The sequence below is a fragment of the Orbicella faveolata genome, unplaced genomic scaffold (genome assembly GCF_042242905.1).
Source record: "Orbicella faveolata isolate gen_17 unplaced genomic scaffold, um_ofav_v1 contig_13, whole genome shotgun sequence".
Classification (NCBI taxonomy): Eukaryota; Metazoa; Cnidaria; class Anthozoa; order Scleractinia; family Merulinidae; genus Orbicella; species Orbicella faveolata.
This window is the reverse complement of record NW_028301540.1, coordinates 15,995,796-16,021,414: the sequence shown is the minus strand read 5'-3', so window position 1 is coordinate 16,021,414 and position 25,619 is coordinate 15,995,796. Positions and strand designations below refer to the sequence as shown.

General features: G+C 38.3%; 2 protein-coding genes and 1 long non-coding RNA gene across 7 annotated transcripts in view; 1 reads left to right on the top strand and 2 right to left on the bottom strand.

The window, feature by feature from the left end:
* Positions 1 to 1,411: 1,411 nt before the first annotated feature.
* LOC149115303 (uncharacterized) lies at positions 1,412 to 22,249 on the bottom strand. The gene is made up of 2 exons (XR_016206020.1): positions 20,948 to 22,249; positions 1,412 to 1,826 (listed from the first exon to the last, which is right to left on the bottom strand). It is a non-coding gene; the product is annotated as an uncharacterized LOC149115303 (long non-coding RNA).
* LOC110054945 (neuronal cell adhesion molecule-like) lies at positions 16,708 to 24,629 on the top strand. Of its 4 annotated transcripts, none has more exons than XM_020761330.2 (6): positions 18,744 to 18,844; positions 20,555 to 20,697; positions 20,979 to 21,023; positions 22,245 to 22,559; positions 22,873 to 23,208; positions 23,986 to 24,629. In XM_020761330.2, exons 2-6 carry the CDS (start codon positions 20,631 to 20,633, stop codon positions 24,003 to 24,005), a joined length of 783 nt encoding a protein of 260 aa, XP_020616989.1. In that variant the 5' UTR covers positions 18,744 to 18,844; positions 20,555 to 20,630; the 3' UTR covers positions 24,006 to 24,629. The 4 variants fall into 4 exon arrangements, with proteins under 4 accessions (XP_089140945.1, XP_020616981.1, XP_020616989.1 ...); XM_020761339.2 differs by lacking the exon at positions 18,744 to 18,844 and adding an exon at positions 19,824 to 20,006; XM_089284819.1 differs by lacking the exons at positions 18,744 to 18,844; positions 20,555 to 20,697 and adding an exon at positions 16,708 to 16,890.
* The window catches only part of LOC110055158 (uncharacterized), a 30,355-nt gene continuing 29,311 nt past the window's right edge, over positions 24,576 to 25,619 (bottom strand). For both annotated transcript variants that reach the window (XM_089284814.1, XM_089284815.1), the window contains one exon: positions 24,576 to 25,192. In XM_089284814.1, coding sequence (XP_089140940.1) covers positions 25,155 to 25,192 — 38 coding nt within the window. In that variant the 3' untranslated portion in view covers positions 24,576 to 25,154. The remainder of the gene's footprint in view (positions 25,193 to 25,619) is intronic.

Sequence of the window (25,619 nt, the reverse complement as noted above, 5' to 3'; positions counted from 1 at the left end):
TATGACTTACATGGCCGGCTCAATTTCCTCTTAGAGTGTTGGAAATGAATCATTTGGTGAGAAGTTCTGGATACTCAGTAGTTGAACATCGGTTGTCTTAAGTTCTCTTCTGCTTGGTCGATTTCTAGATCTTTAGGTATTTCAATCAAATGGTTATTCCCTAATATCGGTGTAGTTCTTTGGCTGATTCATCTTTTCACTTGACCTTTCACAAAAGGCGTGCAATAGAGCGTAAAAAGTAGGGTGAGAGAGACTTACAAATGTTACTAACTGTACTGGATACTGAGATTACCCCATCTCTTAAACTTTGGACTATTTTTTAATCGTTGACAATATGTCAGAAACAATGTTGAGATCGATCGAGACATTCTGCCAATTGACATTTTTTCTGCTCTGTTAACCCTGTGCTGGTCCTCTTAACAAGTAGGTAGTTGAGTCAAATGAGAATTGCAATGGAAGTATCTGTTATTGCTAATCATAGCAAAGAAAAGACAAACTATAATTTATCCTGACTTCTCAGGAATTCCAAGGCCTCGAAGCGGGGGTGGGGGTGGGGGTGGAGAGAGAGCGGAACTTCCTCCGTCTCTATCTCACACCCCGCCTCTTAACGACCAGTTCGCCATGTAAACATTACAACTCAAGAAACTCAAAAACCACCTCTTAAGTTTTCTTTCTTTTTCTTTTGCTTTCGGTGTGTACCACGACTATGAACTTTTCACTCCAAAGAATTATGGTTCCGATTACTTAGGAGTATCTTGGCGAGTGAGTACCCGTATGCATGTTGACATCAGACTAGCTGAATTCATTACCAAACCGACAGAGATTGTAAATTTTGTCGAGAACAAATTCCCAAAACAGCAAAGATGTAATGGATAACCTCGCAAAACTCACTTGAAAGTGCAGGAAGTTCGAGCAAATTTCGCGCAAACGCCGCTGAGGATGAATGACGTAATCATACAAGACCTGTTGGGGTTACCGCTTGACTCTGTAACCACGACCAGCCAGAGCTGAATTTGTCTCTTTTTCCACTGTTCCGCTTTGAGGTAACGATAATGTCAGTAACAGCTATAGTTGGACTGTGGTAATTTCATCCCAATGAAAAGAGCTAATCCTCTCGACAAATGTTGCTGGCAAGGTAATTCTCAGACAAAACAATTAACAAATTGACGTCAGTTTTTTATGCGTCTGTCCTCTTACTGATGATAAATTGCCTCATAACATTGTCAAGCAGTAAACTTTGACGATGATATGACGAAATTTATCATTAATAAGACGACAGACGCATAAAAAACTGACGTCAATTTGTTTTTTACAATAACAAGACCCCAAAATGGTCAAATGCCGGGAATAAATGAGGGGAAAAGACGCCATAAACTTGCCGTAAACAAATATAAGTGAATTCTATTCAAAATGACGCGAACATTTTCGATAGCTTTTAATTTCTCGCTTTTTGATTGCCTACTTAAAAAAGTCCATACAATCTCATTGGTGAAAAAGTTGACAGTTTGACAGCTGAAAGCTGAACTTAAAAGCTTGCATAAATTAAAATTTTATTCGTATGTACTCTTATTGATGATAAAAAATGAGCCAATCAGCGCGCGAGAAATTAGAGAGTTTTTGTAAAACCCACACTTGACGGCTGCCGTACACACTGTCGGCCATGTTCCGGACGATGGGTCTTCCAATTTCAAAGTCCCGGCTGTGGATGCTGTAGTCAATCGAGTGCTTTTCAGGAATTGAGATGAGATTGTCAGTGACCCAACCAAAGTCCTTTGAACTGTAGCTGATAAACAGTCTGTTTATGAGATCCTCTTCGAGGAGACCAGCTACCAAGGATAAAAACAAAACGAGAATAAGAAGTAAACCAAGGCACATTTCTTCAGGTCTGGCTTGCAGGTTGCGTGGACAACTGAGTTCTAAAATAAACTAGCTTCGCAAGCATTTAGCGGAAATTAAAGTGAAATTAACTGAAAGACTCACTCTTGCAAGGAAGCAAGGAAGCAGGTTAGCAGGTTTCGTCGTTAGCAGGTTTTAATATACAATTTCAGAAGTAAAAGAAAGTTTTAAGTTTTTACTTCCTCAAAAAGTTAAGAAAACTTGGCGATAAATCACGAAACATTTTGGCAACAATAACGGCTTTAAATTTTCGCGGGCCGTACGGTAGTTAGTTTTAAGAAATAACAACTGAGCTGACATGACGATTTCAAACGAACCTGCGTAACATGTGTTCGAGTAATAGTCAGACGAACGGCTAGCGACTGACGAAATGCTCATAACTTAAAGCAATCTTGTACTTACTTTCTGTCCCAAACTAAAGAACAAAACGTGCAGCTCATACAACTATCTCACTCCTGAGCTTGGAAAACGCAGTTGTCAACGTTGGCCCAACTTAACGTCTAAACGAAAGTACATGTAACCGCCGCAACAAAGTGACTCACTTTACATACCTAGTGTCATAAGAAGAGACAAAGAACTCAACAAAAAATATTTCACCATCACGAGCCAGAGCTAACCGGAAGCTGAAAAATTCGCCAGGTCGGGTTGCTATGGGGTGATGTCATTTATCTGTTAGGTTGCTGTCATCGCATGACTTTTGCGGTTCTATTGTGGTTAGCGATAATTGCTTTCAGTGAAAGTAATTGTGTTCAAAAGCAACCTGGTTATTTTCAGATATGATCTGGCCACATAATTGATATTTTATAATAAATTTTCATAACGCGGGAATATTGCGCGGTCAGATATGAAAAAAAAGACTTCGACTTCGAATGAACCCGTCATCGGTCGTTGAAAACGGATACAAAACGAGATGTGCCTCTGAGTTAGAAGATATGGTGTCTCTCTGACGCATTTGTGCGAAATTGAGCCATTTTCCAATCGAATTTGCCTTGAGGAGTTAAAGAAGGCGCGTGGGTTTTCTTTTCACGGGAAGGGAAACAAAGGAGCTGCCCTGACTATACATTTGGATTGGTTTTCGCTTAAACCATAAAACAGCTGTTGAAAACCAAACGAAACCGCCAGCCACGATTGATTTATACATGAATTCATTCACCCAAGAACGACGGAGAGAACCAGAAAGTGTTTTCAGCTTGCGCTGCCCGTGACCAACCTCCCAGAGCATCGAATCAAGACAACAGCTTCAAAACTCAACAAGTCAAACGTACCAAGTTAAGTCTTCCGATAAATATTTTATTTATATCATAACTTACACCCATTGTCATGCTTTTAGATTGTATGGGGACTAGATAGCTACTAAAATGTTAAATCACTATTTTCATCCGTGGGTTAGACCCTAGACTGAAGTCCATGGTACACCAGTTTTCTGAAAGACGAATCCAGATATATAGTAAAATCACCATGTAGCCACATATTATAAATCCGCTCTGGTTTTCCCACGCAAACGTCTTCGCAGTATTTCTACGTTACCGAGTGCTACAGGATATTTTACAAAAACCACATAATTTTTCAGTAATGCGTGACACTATAGGAAACAAAAACAACAACAAAATCGTCATTTTTCCCTCGCTCGTTCATATCATACGAACATGTTACATATCCTTTTCTGGTTCATCCAAGCTGAAGTCTATGCAATACAGTTGCTGAGTACTTCGGGATATGTAAAAAAATCGTCATAGTTATTTTTCCGTCGTGCGTGACATTATAGGAACATGTTACATATCCTTTTCTAGTTCACCCAGGCTGAAGTCCATGCAATACAGTTGCTGAGCGCTTCGGGATATGTAACAAAATCGTGATATTGATTTTTCCGTCGTACGTGACATTATAGGAATATGTTACATATCCTTTTCTGGTTCATCCAGGCTGAAGTCCATGCAATACAGTTGCTGAGCGCTTCGGGATATGTAACAGAATCGTCATAGTTATTTTTCCGTCGTGCGTGACATTATAGGAACATGTTACATATCCTTTTCTGGTTCACCCAGGCTGAAGTCCATGCAATACCGTTACTTATCCTTTTCTGGTTCACCCAGGCTGAAGTCCATGCAATACAGTTGCTGAGTACTTCGGGATATGTAACAAAATCGTCATAGTTATTTTTCCGTCGTGCGTGACATTATAGGAACATGTTACATATTCTTTTCTGGTTCACCCAGGCTGAAGTTTATGCAATACAGTTGCTGAGCGCTTCGGGATATGTAACAAAATATATCGTCATAGTTATTTTTCCGTCGTGCGTGACATTATAGGAAAATGTTACATACCCTTTTCTGGTTCACCCAGGCTGAAGTCCATGCAATACCATTGCTGAGTGCTTCGGGATATGTAACAAAATCGTCATAGTGATTTTTCCGTCGTGCATGACATTATAGGAACATGTTACATATCCTTTCTGGTTCATCCAGGCTGAAGTCCATGTAATACAGTTGCTGAGTGCTTCGGGATATGTAACAAAATCGCCATAGTTATTTTCCCGTTGTGCGTGACATTATAGGAACATGTTACATATCCTTTCTGGCTCATCCAGGCTGAAGTCCATGCAATACCGTTGCTGAGTACTTCGGGATATGTAACAAAATCGTTATAGCTATTTTTTCCGTCGTGCGTGACATTATAGGAACATGTTACATATCCTTTCTGGTTCATTCAGGCTGAAGTCCGTGCAATACAGTTGCTGAGCGCTTCGGGATATGTAACAAAATCGTCATAGTGATTTTACCGTCGTGCGTGACATTATAGGAACATGTTACATATCCTTTTCTGGTTCATCCAGGCTGAAGTCCATGCAATACAGTTGCTGAGTGCTTCGGGATATGTAACAAAATCGTGATAGTGATTTTTCCGTCGTGCTGTTTCCAGAATCGCTCGGCATTTCTCGTAAAGAATTACATCATGTACTCGAGATTTCTATCGCTCTTGAGAGCTTTGACATAATTTTTCAGATAATTTCCTGACTGCCCATAACATAAACTGATTTTCAAAGTGTCGGTGCACATGATCTTCGAATTCGAATACTAGAAAATTCAGATTATTTTTGGAATCGCTAAGCAACAAACATGTATACAGAGAATACCCTAAACAGGTTTCAGTTAGGCTTTCCGCGGAAAATCCAAATGCTTCACGTCAGTCGCGCGATTTCCCGAATCGCCGACTATTAAAATGTTTTGTATCTTTCTGACACGATGGAATTGTCTTACAGTAAATATAATTTCACACTTTAGGATTATGACACATTCGTGCAAAACTTGACGCGTTTTGTGGAACATAAACGATCACCGACAGGGATATGATTACACTGGAATGTTGTAAGCCACTGGATATCCCGTGGAGATGTAGGACTAAAAGTTCTACATCTCCACGGGATCCCAGGTCTGTTTTTTGGTTGCTAAGAACGTCTGGCTCGTTATGAAACAAAGCTCGAAGTTTTTCCCCAGGTAATAAGAAATTTTCCTGTTAAAAATTCTAGCCCCGGGCTAACGAGCAGTAGCTGAATCTTTTCTTAGAGCCCCCCTGGCACTGGTGACTACATTTTATAGGCCCTCCCACGCATCTTTCATGAATGCGGACATTGTCGTCAGTATGAGCCTTCTTGTTCGAGTTATTTTATTACTGATTTATGGCAACTAATTGCTTTACGTTTCAGATACGGCGAAATATCAGCAGAATGCTGATTACTTACGCATCATGATCATGAATCAACTGAAATACGATGCGTGGTTGTTAAAACCAGTTGTGGAGTAAGGAGTGACACACTTAAAATAAAACTACAGCTGCAGTTTGGAAGCTAATGAGAAGTTATTTTTTTCTCTCTGTTTGTTCAATTAACATATTGGCTAATTCGTGGTGACATAAGCTGACCATTTATCTTCCTATCTGACAGAATTTGAGTTAACCTGCCAGATCAATACGATATACTGAATTCGGGAATAAACTATTAAAAGTCGTCATTGAAAGCATGAAGTTTTTCGATATTTCAATAATTTACAAGTAACCTACAATGACTTAAGAAGGGCAAACGTTTACGATATAGACATCGGGCGCTTTCATCGACGTCGCTTAAACATGGACAGCTCTATATCATGAAGTATACTTGACATGTCTTTATACTGTTTATACAGTATAAACGTATATAAAACGGCGAACATCTATTTTGTCCCCAGAAGTACGCCCACGAAACTTCACAGGGACTTCCATACGCTAGGAATTAGAACAAAAAGGCGTGTGCAGTTCTTCCATGAATAAAATACATTGCTATATAGCCGGCGTTTTTCCCGCTACAGCATGTCCATTCATTGGCTAGTTCATGGTCACATGAGATCTAACAATGAAACTGTTTCCGGCCAAATGCCATGAGCTGGCAACATCGCGAAAACTATGACGTCAAACGGGAAACTGCTCACTGTTACCCGCGAAATGTTGACCGCCGTTGCACGTCATTTGTTAATAAAGTGGTTATGTGTTTTCCACCGGTTCGACCCATTTGTTTTGCTATATAACAAATCACTTAATGACTGGTCCCATGGGGAACAGTAAATTTTGTTTCCCGAGAATCTCAAAACATTGAGATTCTCGGGAAACAAAATTTACTGTTCCCTTCGGGAGTGTTAATTATTACATCTCGTGTTCCTTCCATTTCCCAAAGTAACCAGCGCCGAGATCGACATCCAATGTGTTGATTAAAAGCTACAGCACTCAGTGAAGACTTACCTACAATCATGGACGAAAGTGTTGACGCATTTTAGCAAAACAATCGTCGTCCTTCCGTAATTGAAAAAACATCTTTTTCGTCGATAGCCAAACCCCCCTCTCCCCCTTGTCAATGTTGAAATACGCTCCGTGGACACTGTCACGTGGTTACAACATTGAAAAGGGGAGAGGGGGTCGAAATGTGAATATTGAAGATTGAAAAACTCACGCGTTCAACAGGTTTTTTTCGGGGAGTGTCTCAACTACTTTTGTCCATGATTGTAGTTAATGGTCAAGCTCTCAGGAGGCTCTTACCGTAAAGTACGCCCTGGTACAATAGGTCATAGTTTTACCATGGATTGTGGAAGACCGGATTGAAACGTATATCAGGTGGGTAGATTTGTCATCGCCGATTGGTTGTTTCGTGCTTCAAGATGGCGTCTAATGTTCCTGTCATAGTGGAAATTTGTGACGAAAAGATGGCGAATATGTGGCGCAAGACAGCCAAAATATAGGGTTTGTTGTCCTTCATTTTGTTCTTTTTCACCGGTTCTAGTGGTAGTACGAGTTTTGGCGTATTTTTTTCTCTTTCTTGGCTGTTTCACGGCGATGACGACCCCGCAAAGCCACAGTTGAACTTTTAACGTAAGCGCTTGTTGCTGTTGATTGGCATTATTTTTTACAATGGAACCCCACCTTAAGACCACCCCGTTAACTGAATAAGGCCACCTCGTATTTGCGGCCACTTTATTCTGGCCCGAAGAAAAGTTCATTCGGTCATTTTGTTATTTCAAGAACCCCTTTAATACGGTCACCCCGTTAATACGGCCAGAGTTTTGTGGCCCGTTGGTGACCGGATTAACGGAGTTATACTGTAGTTGTTTCTGAGAAAATCTAGTTCTAAAAAATGAGCTCATCAGCGCCATATTCCTTATGTTTGACGATTGTTTTGGGACTCATATAATGAAAATGCCCTTGAATGAATGAATGAATGAATGATTGAATGAATGAATGAATGAATGAATACCTTTATTTAAGTGTCAAACTAAAATAGCAATGAATAACCACTAAATGGGGACACTCTAAATAAATTAAAATTAATAAAACTATTTACAATTGATAAAACGAGTATGAAATTAATGAGATTATTTATATGTGCATGATTGTTGAGTGTGGCTTAGAACTATTTACAGATACATATAGAATTAATAAAATACTAAAGTCCTTAGTTATTTCTGTTCAAATCTACAATAGATTGATTGTACAAAGATGAAATTGTGGCTTATGCATAGTTACAAGAATGTAAGAAGTAAATTTGCAACCTTAAATTTCGATTGAAAATGAAGAAATTAAGAGCGTCAAGCAAGTCAGTTGCGTGCATGGTGCGGGTAATATTACTTTGGAGAAGGTTGCACTCGATAAGGGTTTACGTCTAAAGAACCTGTGAAGCTTTTCTTTAGAATAATTATGGTAATGATCATAATAACAGTTATCCTTAACAATAATAAAAACTAGTTAATAAATTGGGGACACTGTAATTAAAAAGTAATTAGAAATGGGCTTTAGTAAATTGAAGAATGCAGCAACAGAACAATGTAAACAGTAACGTGTTCAAAAAGAAATTTCCAAAATCATGGTGCAAATTTTTGCTTTGTTGCTAACATTCTCCTTGGCTCCAATGTGTCCACAAAAGTAGAAAGTAGGAAGAAAAAGAAAATACTCTCATTGTAAGTAAATAAACAGTCAACCTACAGGCAACTGTCACATCCAAAGCTTACCAGTTTTACCTTCATGTCGCCTACCCATTAAATACCAGTTTCCACACCAGTCTTTCCTTTACAATTATATTACACTCAAGTGTTCTCAGTTTTGTCAGAAAGTAATGCTTTTTAAAACAGTTGGAATTTAATCAAGCACTTTGAACTTTTCCACATGTTATGCACATTACCAGAGTCAACAATGTTCCAGAAAAGACGCTCATGACCATTAACTGATTAGTCTTTTGTTCACTTAAGGCATTGTCACTCTTACATTGTTGTATATTGTAGGTACAAAAGTGATAGTCTATTTTATTGATAACTGCATGTAACTGCTCGTATGTGAATTAAGGTGAATTAGGGGTGTTCAATAAAATGTGTCGTCATGGAAACCTTGTGTTCTCCACTTGTTTGTGGTGTTTGGTCAGTACATTCAAAACTATTTTATATGACCAGGAGCCATAATCGGGGACGGAGACCGTAAGCGCGCGCCATTTCAAGTATTGGGGTTGTCCCCATGATATGGGACAATAATTCTATTTTTAGAACAAATTGCGCCATCACCTGCGGTACACGCGCGTACATGCTGCGAGGATTTTTGCGGATGTTGCGCGGGGGAAATGGCGTCCGAAATTCCCGAAATGTTTCATGTTTTTGCCCCACGACTCAACGCGTTTACGTCTGTTTGCTTAAGTATTTTCGTCGTAAGCTGCTCCAGTTTGAGTGAAGTAAGACAGTGTCGAATTTAGGTATGTTCCGCTGTAAGCTTACATATATCGCTGACCAAGTTGTGTTCCGACTGATGCTTCTTTTACATGAGCTGTACAGTACATTACTGCGAGGAATTTGTCAGTCTATCGCGACCGAAAAGTAAAACAAAATAATTGCTAGTTTGAGTTTCGCTTGAATTGTAAGCAACGCTTGATGTTTCATCAAGGCTTAATAACTTTACGTTCGTAGATACTGCTCAGTTTTATTCGTGTAAAAATCCAGTAAATTCTCTGTTGTCGATGAATGAGAGCGCCCGCCGATGCGTGTTTTGTACAGTCAGTAAACATGACAAATTGTACTTCCACCGCACTTTCGTGTGAAAGCGTACATCGAAGTCAAACAATAGCTCCATAATTTTTAAATATGTTTAAGATTGATAAATGTTTGAGAACATATTAAAAGCTAAGCTGAAAATATGTGAATAAAGCAGAAACAATCAGCAAAGTTACGATGACGCTTTCTTTAATCAACTTGGAATAACGATTTCAATTTTGATGATCGAGTTATCAAAACTCCTTGTCTATTTTCATTTTCGCAGTGTAAAACTTCACTATGCTTATGTTGAAGAAACACACATGATGTTAATAGCCTTTTTTGCATTCGTGAAATTTGTTGCAGCATCTCAGCACAAAAGATAACGAAAGAAATCTTTGTCAAGATTTGTTGACAATTGAAAACACCGACTCGGACTTGAAAGTGCACGAGCTGCATGCACTATGCAAATGAGCTAATTGTACGCGTCAGACTTTCCTTTCAAAAACTTTTGCAAACTCACCAAACAAGCAAAGACAATAAGAAACCGTCAAACAGGTTTTGGCTATGATGAACCATTGTCTGAGAAACTCACAAATTAACTCGATACCAGAGTAGAGAGTTTTCTTGCTATATTCTTAAGCATACGCGTAAGCTTACAACTAGCGTGAGCAGGTCTTATTACTCATTCCCACCTCGCGATTGAAGTCTTGTTCTCGACCCTGAAAAACCCACCTTTTCCGGTAGCTCAGAGCATAAAACTACATATAAGCGCCCTGGTTTGTATTCCCTGCCTTATTCCCTGCCATCGCTGTGAAAAATACGCAAGAGAATCTCTCAACTCTCACCATTTGATCACGCAACGTGACAACATCCACGCGAGAGCCCCTGACATGTGCGTGAATCCACGCGGATATATGACGTCAGGATGGCGCAATTTGTTCTAAAAATAGAAAAATTGTCCCATATCATAGGTGCGCGCGAATCCCGAGACTTACGGTCTCCGTCCCCGATTATGGTTCCTGATATGACAAGATAAACATATGTCTTTGTACCTAAAAATCAGATTCCCTAATGTGTTTTCTAAGAGCCTGCTTAAAACAGACACCCAGATAAACTGGACACTGGTATCTTAATTTTTATGAATTTTTTAGAAACATTCAACGAAAGTGATATATTGTGTTTGATAATTATACAAATGTGTTAATGGAGGATTACACAATAAAAACTCAAATCTTAAATTTTTTGGCTTAAAGTGGGATGCAAGTGTTTCTTCAGGAAATATGAGAAACAACAGCTGTGCTGTTAATTTGGCTTTTTGAACTCCCAAGTGCATTCTTACTGTACGATACAACACACTGCAAATAAAAATTGTATAGGACATTGCGCCTTGCTTTTTTACCCACAAGAAGAAATTGATAGAAACTTCCTTTGCGTTGATTAAATCCATAACAGAAATGTAAATTTATACACTGCTAGACTAAGCTCTGTAATATTGTTTCTTCTGGGGTCCGCATAGAAACTCGGGACAGCATAGACACCATTATCTTTGTCGATAAGATTGAAGTTGTTTTTTAGGTGTGAAAGATCTCTTTCTGGTAAAACATTAAATTAAAAAGCTGGTAACTTGTAGCGAATTATTATTATTATTTTTTTTTTTTGCAGGAAAAAATTACCGCTTACTTATTGATGTTAATGATATTAATTGCGCTGATATATTACCCATCGATGTTAATGGCGCTGGAGGAGATCAGAGCTTTTCTCATGCTGTCCTTTCCGTGTAATTCAGGAGAACTTTGCGCCGAGCCGTATTTTCTTACTTCTAATTTTCTTTCCTCCCAGTAACTTTTTAGGTACAACCACTTCCTCACCCGAAAGTAAAGCAGATCAACGAAGAGTTAAAAGTAAGCTTAAATTGCTGTCTTCCGAAGGAAGCGTTGACGAAAAAGGTCAGGTTGGCTTCAATAAAGGAGAATTGTCGTCTTCTAAAAGTTTTGCCAAATCGTCTTCATCCGCTCCTCAAAAAATGTTTAATATCCATAGCTTGGTCACTCACTGTGCAGTGTAAACAAAGTTGCTGCAAAAATTGAAGTGTCGCTTGCGACAGCGACGTCACGAATTTCCACCTTGTTGGAACTGCTGACGCGAGCTAGTTTCCAATCCAGTCTCTTTACTATCCATGGTTTTACTCCCGTAGGGGGAACTGGGAAATGTTTCCGAGTACCTTGTGTCACGTAGTGTGTAACACCTTTATCGTATCGCAGCTAGCTTCTCATATTCCATCATCTCTTTCTATACAACTGATCAGTCGAGCCTTCAGTGTAACTAAATGATATAAAGCAAACAACTGATTCTTTCGGATCATCCTGAAAAAGATGGATCTCCATCCCGCTTATGAATACCTAAACTCCGTCGTAGGTTTGATTATTTCCTCTAGTGTGATCTGGGGTAGATTCTTATGATTCTTTGCATGTTTGTTTATTATTATTTTCAATATTTTACTGTTTTTAAGTAGCAAAACCATAATCAACAATTTATACCTAATTTTCTTAAATGCATTGAGGAAAGTATTGGGTTTTTAGTCACGCATCGATATAAAATTGTTGGGGGAAAAAATGACATGAACAGGCCTTAAGGCGAGTAAAACATTTTTATGATGAAAAACCAATGAAATACCAGGTGAGATTTCGCGCGAAAACATGGTAAGTGAAATGATTTCTAATTTCATTGCGGGTTATATAACAAATAGCATTACATGGCCACTGGGAGACACGAAAGTTCTCTCATCGTGTTGAAAAACATTTCACTCGTTCACGCACACAAGAAGAGAAATTTCTTATCTCCGCGTGGCCATGTAATATCCTCTATGAGTTTAACAGGAAACTTATGTCTTCTGTTTGAAAGACCGAAACTCGAAAACTACAGCGAGTAAAAAAGTACTAACGAGAGAATTATAGCATTTGCGACAATGCTAATTGATGCTGTTGGGTAGTATGAAATAGTTTGGCGTGGATTGATTGAGGTTCACGGTGTTTCAACAAGACGGAAGGGGAACCATGATACAAATGTTTCTGTTCTTTTTTTTTTTTTTTTTTTCTATTACGCTAAAACCCCCCTTATAGCTTCAATCAAGTAGCCGCGAACCACCATTACCCACCGATAGCTTTCAAATTTGTCTCATTCCACGCTTTTACGCTCTTGTGACCCAACCTTTCTCAAAACAGCTGTTTATCAGTTACCAAAGTTACAGACGTCCTCGTCGTCTCGAGTACTAGTCAAATAATAGTCAGTAAAGAACATAACACTCTGACCTGATTGACATTTAGCATGGAACCAAAATGCAAAATTTTACAAGCTTTTTGAATGAAAAGCTGTTGTGAACAAAAAGTTTCATTTTTCGCATATAAACCTGAAAGCTGATGATCTATATCTAAATGATAATGATACATGTAGGAACATGTGAAAACATAAATCATCGCATGCAGCTCTTTCTGTTTCTGATGCTTTCAAGATTTTATTGCAAAATTTAAACCTATGATAAGAATGCTTGATCTGAAGGTTAACTCTTAAGCTTATCAGTATGGTTTTTTACTCTATCAAAGCAGCAGGCCCTTGTTGTCGTCTTTTTTTGCTCGCACCCGAATGGAACAGAAATTGAGAGACACGGAAAGCATTTTGGCGCCACAAGTAATTCAAACCCAGCAAGTTCTCTCGAATTCTTCTTACAAAGATCATCTGAAGCACGTTTCTAGTGATATCCATTCAGTACTTGAAAGGTAATCAATATCCTACTGGTCAAAACAAAAGTGTTTCCCTAAATTAAAAAAAGTTGCGCAAGATATTTTAATGAAACAGCGCGTAATCATTATCACATACCTACACTGCACGTATTCGGTAAATTATTATAGCTTGCGTAGGATACCATCATGACAAACCCACTGAAATCATTTTGTGAATTAGCGAACATTTTCCGTTCCAATACCTTCAGTTGACTGCTGTTGGAAAGAAAGTGAGACGAACAAAATGCTCCTTTTTCTGCAAAACAATATTTTGCCAAGAATGAAGTTATATTCATATAAATTAACATAATTTAGATAAATCCTTTTGAAAGAAAATTGCCCCAGAATGCCTTAATAAGACCGAAGTAAGCCAGCTAGCTCTCTTTGGACAGAATTTCAACGCTCGCATCCACAACCTAAGAAAATGTCATGACGTTTTTAAATTCTCAGTAAGAAATGGTTAGTTCGAAGTCCTTAAGATTCTTCATATTTCACCAGTAAAGCATTTTAGAAGACACCCTATAAAAAAGTGCGCGATAAAGTGGGCATATCTATTAAACAATTAGGTTATGAGCTCGAGATTTATATCGCGTGATTGTTAACAAAGGCACACTGCTACGCTACTCACCATCTATCACAGAATTGATAGTGAGAGGCGTAACCAATCAGAGAGCGGCATTCGTGATAGAACGCTAGTAGATTTATACTAATACTCGATAGCGCGATCCAACGTAATGGTGCTGCAAAAGGTAATAGCGAGTGAGTGATTTTTTCTTTCGTTCTCCAAAGCTTTCACTCGTGTTGCTAAAACTCGATAAAAACACGGAAATGTTTCTTATTCTTTGAATAATGCTATTATATGCTTCCCACTTCTTAGCTTCTTAATGAAAGCTACGAGTTTTGAATATTATCGACATGGAAGCAAGGAAGCAAGCTGGTCTTTAACCACTCGGACACACGCAGAATGAGCTTCCGCTATCAGTCTCACTGGAGGACCCATGATTGACCACACGATCGTCAGATTAGGTTTCTAGTTTTCCTTTCAAAAATATTTTCTTGGTGTTATTTATCATAGACGTGGATGGTTGCATTGATGATTGAAATCAAATTGGAGAATTAATTACTACTTTGCGTGGTAATAATTTTTGAAAGTTGAAAATAAAGTACTTAATGGCAAGTCGATAAATCATCTTATTTCATTACGTCATCCATTGCCTGTTTATCGTTACTAGTCAGGGACAACCAACATCGGTTTTCTTTTCAAATGCTTTGAAACACTGTTTAAGGCTATCTGGAGTGGTGTTACAGTAGTCTAAGTTAATTTTAGCCTGCACTATAAGTTCTTTATCTGGTTGATCGTTCTGATGCAGCTTTTAAAGTCTTCTCGGATTCATTACATTACAGCTTTTCTGTTCATTTCTTGGAAACCTTAGGTCTTATTACCTTATTTCTGAGATATTGTCAACGGTTCAAAAAAAACCCCAAAGTTTAAATCCTATGTGTATCCATTACCAGGAGACAAGGTAGTCTCAATATCGAGTTAGTAACATTTTTCTTTCTCTCCCGCCCTAGTCTTTTGTACACTATTGTACGCCTTTTGTAAAAGGTCAAGTGGATAAGGCGAATCAGCCACCGAACTACACCAATATGAAATGTCTAAAGATCGAAAAATCGAGGAAACAGAAGAGAACTTAAGTGGACCGATGTACAACTAGTTACTACTCAGCTGACTATTCGGAACGTCTCACCGAATGATTCATTTAATCCAACTTTCTTGGAGAAAATTGAGCAACGCACAGACACTTGGTATGTTCTACGTGGGCTGTCTGCCTACCCACCGGCTGACTCAATGATTTAATGATTATAGCATAATATTCAAATCACTGGCGAGTTTAGGATACTGCAAGAAGAATTATTTTCTTGAATTTTTGTTCCCATCCAAGGAGTAATGTACAAAATCATCTGCTTTGCCCGCGCACTCAATCTCTGAATTGCGAAACTGGCCTCTCTTTCAAGACTCGAAAATAATAACAGAAGAGAAATGCAAAAATTGCTCGAACTTTGCATCCCACGCGTGGATTAACTTTGATCATTCTAGATCTCCCGTTGTTGACATAGGTAATAATCACATTAGAAATTCACTGGAATCCTAACATACTGTACACAGTAATACGGCACGTGCCTGCTAATAAGACAGCACAGCATTCGTATATACATGTTAATCTGTTTACTCATTCCTTCGTAAGTTGTGTATGTTAAACCTCTTAGTATTAAAATTTCATTTAGACGTCCATTTTTCCTTTCAAAGTGTCCTGATAAGCAATCAAAAGTTTGGTGTAGTATTAGAGTTCAAATACAACCCCCTCAAAATGCCATCCGGCGTCAGTCCGTTGTAGTGGTTTGGGGGCGGTGATATTGTGCCGATTCCGCTTTGGTCTGTCAAATGTTCCACCTTGAGAGATTTCTAAAACCATTTTGGTTTGAGTATGAACTGAGAGATTACTGGTCCAGACTGGAATGAATAGTTTACTTCAGCCTCAAGCTGTGCTTGTCTGGTTTTCTAAGTTCAGCTTAGGAAACAGCTGGTAACCGGAAACAGTGGGTTAACAAGATTCGCCATTCTCTAAATCATACCGTTGTAAGAGTTCTTCTGGTCAAGTCCTCAGGGTCAACTTTGTTAGTTCGTCCTGTGACGTAAAAAGTTTGGCGCGAACAGAATCTGAATGCATGGTAAGTTTCGATTTCATGTTCCTGATGATCAGCAATTCTTAGAACAAACAGTCCACCTGTGCGCGACATTTCTTTTGACTGAGCTATAATCTGGTGTTTTAAATTAGTTGCATGCAGCTTGTGGTCTTCCTTCAGGTCTTTACCAATTACAGAATAAATGTTATTTAAAAAAAAATTGAAAAATTCGTGTTTCATTGACCTCTGTACACGTTCTTCAGTCCGGAAGGGATGTTTACGTTTGGCTCAGGTGTTAAACGTAGGAACACATTCCGTGTTCCTGATTCACTCTGGCCTCGCACTGCAACCACTGCGACCTCTAACATTGACAAAGTGCTCAGAATGACAGAAGAAAGAACATACTTCAAAATATACGTCAATATCCTTCACAAGACAAATTAGTTAGCTTTATGTGAATAGTTTACTCATCTGCCCCAATATCTTGAAAGATTGGCAGGAACTGATATTTTGAGTTTGGCCATATACTAAATGGAGGGAAGCATGAAAAAACATCAGGATCTTTTCTCTTGGTCAAAACTAAACATTGATGCGTGCAAGAGAATTCCAGAAAAAGGAGCACTGCGTAGTCAAGAAATCGGAAATGAGCTTTCTGCAAAGAGGTTCATTTTGACTGTAGTTGGTGTTTTCCGGTTTTTACAAATGGCTAGTGGTTATGGCAATATGAAGGCGTTACCGCAAAGGTTCTGGTATATTTGTTTAGTATTAAAAGAGTTCCTTGCTTGCGAAGCATGAAACACCTCTTCTAAATAGTTTTTTAATTTTCTTGTGTCTTCATTTTTGCCTCTAAGATGCTTGCCGGATCAGTACAATTTAGAGTTTTGTAACTCGAGGTCTTACTCGAGCGGATCTGATCTTCATGAACAGAAATGCGATTTGGAACTTAGCTAAGACCTTTAAACCTGCTGGGGTGCTAAGCACGCACCCACACAATTGGATAACAGGTAAGCAACTTGAAAGGTGAAAGGTATTTTTTAGTCTTGTCTCCTCGCCCTTGCTCTAAACCAAGAGCAGGCTATTAAAATTTAAGGTAAACTGATTAAAATGTTATTATCAGCTTATCATTGCTTGAGATAACCGGGCTGTACTGTTAGATGTAAATGAAATTTATTTTCATGGAGGACTCATTCAATCAAGCTTTATTTCGTATTCGTCGTATTTAGTTTTCTTTCTGTCTACAAATAGCGAAAAGCCTCCTCTTCTCTTTTCTCAAAGGGGCGGATTTCTTTTAAATACCCTTTTTTTGTACTAATCGCGAAGGAAACAAAGTGAAAGAGGATTCCAGTCAAATATATTCGCCTTAGAGCTATTGCTCTAAGCGGCAACTAATTTAGCCATTTGGTTTTTCTCTCGATTGAGCGACAATTTAAAGAAACAAATTTTTCAATTCGAACAGACTTTGGTGAACTGAACTGAAAATTCAAAGCGATTGTAAATTGAGTCAACATGAAAGTGACTAGTATAATGAGTCATTATCTTGACGTTACCGCTTTAAGCCGCTGTTTAAAACAAACTTCAGAACAAACCACAGAGTTGCTGATGATGCACGGACGTGAATAGTAGTTAATTAAGCAATACTGAGTACAAACTCCAGAAGGTACTTCCAGGACGATGGGTGTACATCGACCTTCTTGAATCCCTAAACCTATTTTAGACCAAAAAACGATTTTTTTCGAGTCTATTTCAGACCAAAACTTTGATGCCCTGTTTAAGACCTGAGAGCGCGGGAGAGTGTGCCAAGCGCGTGACTGTAGCGAGTGAAGAGCCGTTCCAGCACGTACACGGTGAACGTAAACAAACATAATCTGAGACTGGGTTTTGCCATGTTGATGGTCTTAATTATAATGATGAAGAAGTGACCTGATTTAAAAACATAGACCGGAGTACGCAAACTATACCCTATTTCAGACCAAAACGTCTCAAAAAACATCCCGTGTGGCACCGCACGTATCTATATACCCATATAAGGGAGTATCCCCCCTGGACAAAGACGGAGAACGCGGTTGCTGCGCTATGTTGTCAATGAGACCATTGTGTAGGCTCACTTTGATGTTTGTTAGCCCACAACGAAGCGTGTTTCCTTTTGATATTATCCGGCTCATATCTCATTTTGCGTCTTACCGAAAATCAGTGCAGGCGGAATTTCAAGAAAAATAAGTTATTTTTAGCCCTTTGCGTGCAATGAGGAACTTTCTAGCAGAATATTTATCAATACATCAGTCAGCCAGATAAATACGGATGAAATAGGGTTATTCAAACTTTTGTGGTTTACCTCTTTTCCTTTTTTTTTGGCTGCAAAATAATATTTATCCCGAAGAAGTCGAACATGTCACGTCAGTGTTAGAAATCGCAGAAATTATTTCCTTATCGTTCCGAATCGTACAAGTTGCATCCTGCATAACACACACAAAAATTAAAATTGGCAAAATTAAGCTTCCGCCAAAATTTGTTCCATTTGGTAACAAGACAAGTAATGAGAGAACATTATAAATGCGAAAAAGAGCTGTTGTCAGTCCACCATTGAGACCCCCAAGCTACCCTACATTCCCCTGCAGTTATGCTATCAAAATTGCAACATACTTTTACATAGGACAAATATAGTAGGGTTCCTAGTCATTCTGCTATGCAGCAAAGCTGCATGCATACTGATAGAATCATGAGCACTTTCCCGAAGCACTTCCTGTAGGCTGAATAGGCCAATTGTTAGTAGAATAATAAACGCCTACAAATTGAGGGCGTAAACAATATGAAGAGGATATTATAAAAGCTAAGCGAGATCGACCAAGCTGAGAGAGTTTGCAATTTGCGGCTAGACTGGGATGGACGGTTTAAAGAATCAACACCAACTTTGTTTGGTGAAATACGTTTTGTTTTCTTTGTCACTTATCATGATCCAAGGTATGTCTTAAAATTGAGTTATTCTGTCATTATTAGGAATGGTAAATGGCCCTTTAAAACCCATAGGTCTCCCCAAAATTTTCGTCGAATTTCACGAGTTCGCAGTCTCGATTTTTAGCGGCTATGTGCGTCTCGAGTCTCGATATTTTCTCACAAAGCTGTCTCGAACTACCGATTTATTTATGACGTTTGATCGTCTAAGAACCTGAACGTCACGAGCTCGCATTTAACTGACTTTGAAGTTTTGGTGTCAAAATGGCTTGGGCTCGCAAGAAAAAAACGCTCTCGCATTCCCGCACCGTTCACCACCTATTATTGTACGCAGCTATTTTCAGTCTCGATTCAATCCTCCAGGATCGATTTAGTTATAAACTCTATTAAGATCAAGGAGTCGTGGACACTTGAATGATCTATCCCACATTCTTGTTGATTTAAGAATCAAGTAAAATATCTTTGGGATGAAGGCATTTTTGGTCGTTTGAAAATATTTCGGAGGCTTTATGTGCAGGCTATGATCGCTGCACTTAAAGATCGCCCTGCTTGTGACACAATAATTTTTTTTTTTTGACTTCTTAAAAACTCTATGGCATTACGTGCCTAATATTCGAAGTATTTAAGGTGATAACCTTGAATTTAAGGAGTGTTTATTGAGAGGAATTATGAAAATCAAGTCTTGTCTAGAACTGTAAAGGAGTATGGAATATTTCAATTTTTTACCATGAATAATCAATACGCCTACATGCACACATGAATAACGACTGAATACCAATCCAAAAAATTTCGATTATTTGTGGGAGGTTAGGAAAAATGAAAAGTTATGGATGTGTTCGGCTTTATTATTAGTATCGTTATCACATCAGTTGAGATATGACACATCTGTTTTTGTCAACATAAACTATTGCGAAATTTATATTAGCTGATTTGTGAGGGCTTTAAATAGGGCTAAACCAAATTATCAGTCTTATAGTAGCTATCATCGCCGTGACATCGATCATTTGTGAGAATACAAGGGACTACGACATGCAATTTTTTAACCCTGTCAACTTGGATTTTACTGTAGCCTTCACTAAAGAGCTAAGTTAAGGATATTGACCTTGTCGACTGTTCTCGTTTGATTCAGTTTTTACGTAAATTAATGATCGATGCCAGAAGCCATTTATAGGTAAGAATTGTGCTATTCCTTTTCGTGAAATGCAGTCCCCATGTAGGATAAAATTAGCAACACGTCATTCCTAAATGGGGACAAACATATGTTGACTTTTTAGATCGGTTGCAGTTTCTCGTGATATTTTATTCACTGGTATGGCCAATAATGATCAAATTATCGAATTCTCTTCCTAAAACCGAGGAAACCTATCCCCTATCAGCTTTGGTTTAAAATGCGGTAACCTACTTCTTACATTTAAAATTTGTACAGTGTACACGTCTACAATACATGACCTTAGCTAATCAGTAGTGTCTTCCATCTACGTAGTTTGAGACAGGCAACAAAATTGCCTTCTAAATAACTTTCCAAATTCAAGGTCAGAGTGCAAAACATACCCTACATGAGACTCTCATAATGAATACCTTATTTCAGAGAAAAACGGCACGCCACAACGTGTAATAGCCTAAGTCCCGCACGTACTTATCTGGCTTATATTAATTAGCCTATTAGCTCATATAAGGGAGTGTATCCATGCTAATGAAGTGTCTTTGGTTTCTACCTAGTGTTGACTAGTTTGAGTTGAGAGTAAAGAAAACGGCGAGGAATAAAAACAGCAACATTAATGAACATTAAACATTAATGCGCACGTTATTCCATTCATCGAGTGACGAAGTACTAACGGTTTCATTGTGTTCAGCTGGAATGGGTTCGTCTTTTAATTGTTTATCGAAAAGGCTATAAGATCTCAAATATAAGTATAATATTCTTTTTGTTAGCATGAACTTGACTTCACGAAAATTAATGGTTGCTACCGTTTTGTTTTTGCTAAGTTTTTTTGTTTCGATTTTTTATTGTAATCGTAACAGAGTTTTTCTTCTCAACAACGGAGTTACTTTGTTCTAATTAGGAATAACCAGAGGAACATTTCAAAACGTTTTTAACATATACGGCCATACCTTACCCATCGTGACTTTTCTCACCGAACAGGTGCCCCAACATCGACTGTGAGGGAAAGTCGTGAACAACAAACAGGTAAGAATCTCTGGAAGCCTGATGCTACTTATATTGAAGCCTGATGCCACTTAAATCTGTCATGATAGTAACATAAGTCTCACATAATCTTCCAAACCTGTCTTCGAGCAAAGCTTGACGGAATACCAAGACTGATTTTTTCAAATTGTTTATATTACGTGTCCATAGTTACCTCTATTCAATCCCAAGACGCATGTTGATAAGCATATTGAAGTCTCCTTATGTCCTGTGGCAAAAACGAAGCCCAAATAGGTGGCACATTGCAATCAGCAACAGTTTGAGTAAAACGAAGCCATTAGTAATGCAACGTTAAAATCAACTTGAGAAACTATTTCCTGAGTCTGTAGCATGCAATAACAAATTTTGAACCCAGTTTTCATCAATGTTACATGCAGTATTGGAAGGAAACCTTATTTCTGTTGATTAGCCCGCGCAACAAAATTCCACTGGAATTTCCTTTAACTTACAAAAATGAACAATATAAAAGAAGAATAAACGCTATAACATGACATTTCGGCGTCATCTTCTCGCCATTATCAAATGCAGATTTAAGTCGTTCAGTTCAGAAATATACTAGTTTAGGTGTTAAGGATCAAGAAAAATGTCAAGAACAATGTCGGCTAATTAAACACTTTTGCCCGAATAGGGTCTGCTTGTGTTTACGTTTGGTCTTTTATTCTTTGATTAGCAACATCTCATAAATCAGTTATTCCAGCTTCCCTCTTAAATCTGCATTTGATAATGGGGAAAGGATGACGCCGAAACGAAATACTATAGCGTTTATTTTTCTTTTAAAATGTTTTTCATATCTTCTTTAATCAAAAATGAACAAACGAATAAAAAATAAAATGAGGCATTCGGGAGAATCTTGTTGCTTTTAAACTGAATACGTCGCACAGAAACGTTAATTCTTCCTCGGAGTATACTTGCGATAGACAATATGAATTGACTTCACTTTTTGAAATATGGACGAAAAGACATGTGTCAAATTAAATAAATTTTTCGCATCATTTCTTCAATATTGTAGCTGAGGAATTGCCATAATGAAGGAAAATTAAGTGCACTTACTAAATTACATGAGCGATCAATTGTTACAGCTGGTGCAGACACTGAAAAGATGAAGAGATCGCGACTTACGATACAAGTATTCTACTTCATTTATCTTTTTCATATTCAGTTAACGGTTTTTACTCCAAGATGCATCCATATTCTATCACTTAGGTGCACTGAAAATAGCCTGGGTCACGAGTTCACCGAATGATATAATTGAAGGCAAACCAAGGGATTTGCAATGCTTTTTCTCGGGAATGCCACTCCCACACGAGGTCCATTGGTACAAGGATGGAGAACTAATCACAAACGAAACAGAAGGTATTTATCACTCAGAGGACGAGAAAGAGAAGAACGGCGAAAAAACTCTCCGAAGCACACTTCATCTTCCGCCGGGACGTGAGGAGCAGGAAGGATTTTACAAGTGCAGTGCAAGAAACAGTATTCCGAGCAGCGCGTCCTTTGAGATACAGATGATATATGAATGTAAGTAAAACTATTTATTCCTTGCAAAGTTAACTATATATGCCTCTTGCTATTAATATCCTTGCTATTATCCCCTGAATGGGTCCCTTAGATAAACCCTAACTGGGTTTTTTAGCTATGGGGCTGTACCACTTTTCATGCTGGAAAAAATGCCGTGATTTGAATTAGCGCGAATTGAGCACTGATCTTGTGTGGGGGAGGTGATGCTATTAATGCAAACGATAGAAAACTATTCTTCGGGAGACGTTGTTATGTTTTAGATAAGTGATCTAGAAATCATCAAAAACTTTCTTTTCACGCTTTTTTAACACAGGTCCATTAGCAAAAGGCCCAACCAATCACTCATCGGAGATTCGTGCGCACAAATCTTCTAACGTCAGCTTGTCATGCTGGATTGACTATGATGACTATTGTCCAGAAGAACTGCTTTGGAAGTTAAACGACGAACCAGAACCCCTGCCTGAAAGCGGTAAAAAGTATAAAGTGGAACTAAAAGACACGCACACCAAATGCCAGAAAGAATTCATCCTCTCCATTTTTGACGTTACGGAAAGTGACGAGGGAACATACAGTTGCCGCTGGCTCTGCGAGTACGAAAACACCACAAAAGCTGCCATTGATTTGAAAGTAGTCGATGACCTGCAGACAGGTAGGAGTTTTCTCAATTCCTGTTTTACCGTTAAATCACTGCCGCAATAAGCCCACAATTGGGTCTGTTAATTTGAGTCCTAACAGTATGCAAATCTGACAGTTTTAGATCGAGTTAAAATGAAGTTACTAAAGTACACCTGAGATGTTAATAGTGCAGAAAATAGTGACAAGTGAGCTCGCCAAAACACGCGTCACGATGGAAGACTCAGTTCACTAGCTGGGACTTCGTAAGTACACATGAGTAAAATAAAGGAAACTGAAAGGAAAAAAATCCTGCTTAATTCTTCTAAAAAAGGTTGGTTCTTACTTCAAGTGGTAATAGAGAATGGAAAATCCTTTGGAAATGTTGCACAAAGATCACTGTAGGGCACTGAATATGAAAGCTTTTCCGAAGCAATCATTTATCCATTTAATACAGTTCATCTCCAGCCTAGAGATCGTTCAAGCTGGTCAAATTTTCTAGCGTTCTATTACGGATCCTATTTTCTTATTGCCAACCCTGCTCACTACCTATTCTGTTGTAGATAGTGAGTAGCCTAGCAAAGTGCGGTAATTGACTAAATGGCGGCCGCTTCTTTGCGTTTTCGAAGTTTCTTTGAAGAGGATTTAAAGAACGTTTTGAACGACTAGTAACTGCGCCCTCGTCAAGCTTTTAATGATTCTAAACTATTATAACGTATGTTCCTGGTGTCAGTAATACAACAACGGGTCCGTTACCACAACTACCTTGTGTTCATAATCTGTTACTGAAATTTGGTTCGCATTTTGTCGACAGGAGTTATAGGCAGGTTTTAAAGTATCTTGGATTATGCATTGAAGATGATCAGGGCCAGGATGAGTTCTGGAAGCAGCGAGGATTAGCTAATATAGTGGACTAAAGTTACAATATTATCAAGTAATCTGTGTGGAGTTTTATCATTTTCTTTTTTGTTTTTGTTTTTTCCTCATGGCATTTTTAAAGTTTAGACAAAGTCAAACCGTAATTTAGAATTATCTGTGAAATAAGCTTTGAAACAACAGAAGTAAGAACCTTGGTTAACAATATGAATCATGGAATTAGGTTAATCGGCTTTTGAGCTTTTCCCCACACTTGAAAAGGACCCTGTAGATGGAATCTATAAAATCAATCAGCAATTGTGTGCAACGTGAAGCTTTAAAATGTTTTAGTTCTTATTCATAATTAAGCAATAGAGGACTTTTTACGTGTATACACAGCTTCATCCAAACACGAAGGCACACAGTCGAGGGTTTGCATAACTTTCGAGAATTCTCCCAAACCCCCGAGTGTTTAGATGCGGCTATGTAAACACGGAAAAAAGTTCTCTATTACTTTCACAAAATACTTCTCAAAAACAATTCGACAAATGAAGAGAAATTGTGTTTATTTACTTATTGATCCAAATAAATTTTCTCAATACACGCTCTGGACAATCATCTTTTCTACAAGCCAATCAAAACGCGCACCTGACAACAGATGAGCCAATGAAAATTCGCGTTGCAAAAGTCAAAATCAAGTTGAAATTTGTGGAAAGCGCCAGCGCGCGCCGTTTAAATGAATGCGATTTCAGCTTCGAATCCTCCTAAATCTTGCGGAAAAATGCCTAAAGTTCGGCGAAAACTGGGTAACTGTTATATAATCCAGCTTAAGGGGGCTTGCTTAACACGATGAAATCGATGCGTGGTAACGTTTAGCAACCGAGCCAAACCAAAACATCCCTTCCGGACTAAGCAATGTAAACCAAGGATTTGGACTTAAATTTGGTTTTATAAGACTTAAGATATTACACGCCTTATCGTCGGTCATTGGCTATTAGTGATCGCACAACTTGCCCTGAACTCACAAAATGACAGAAGTTTAGAAATTTTGTTTATAAGTGTTTTCTCTTTTTTCTATATTATCTTACTCATAAAAGGGAGTTTAGCTTCAACGAGACTTTGGATACTTCAGTAACCACCGGCTAGATCCAAGGCAATGGAATTGCCTAAAACAAAAAACAAAAAAACCGTTAGTTAATCTCAGACAAAGTAGAAATATAGGCGTGTTAAATGAAGTTGCCATATAGTTGGAATGTCTCACCCAACAGCGCGTTGTCTCATGACATCTATCAATACAACTGTTTCCTTCCAAACGACTCTGAGAGGGTAACATTATGTGTTGACGAACGATCGCTAATTCCATTGTCTTCGTTGTGATTATATGACAAATCAATGGTATTAAAAAAAACAACACGAACTCTCACGTTCTCATTGGTTTAGAGCTAAAACTCGACAAGAGAACTGATCGTGAAAACTAACTTTTACAACATTTTGTAACCTGGAACATTAGAGGCGGTCCAATTTGCAGATTTTGGTAGCTCTTATGGATTTCAAGACAAAACATCAACGCTTTTACTCTTCAAGGTATCTTTT

What these genes read in the sequence shown, in the direction of transcription:
- LOC110054945 (XM_089284819.1), top strand. Translation starts at nt 16,806, where the DNA reads ATGAACAGAAATGCGATTTGGAACTTAGCTAAGACCTTTAAACCTGCT. An exon ending in CCCACACAATTGGATAACAG is followed by an intron (nt 16,891 to 20,978) that starts GTAAGCAACTTG and finishes CTCACCGAACAG; the next exon opens with GTGCCCCAACATCGACTGTG. An exon ending in AAGTCGTGAACAACAAACAG is followed by an intron (nt 21,024 to 22,244) that starts GTAAGAATCTCT and finishes TCTATCACTTAG; the next exon opens with GTGCACTGAAAATAGCCTGG.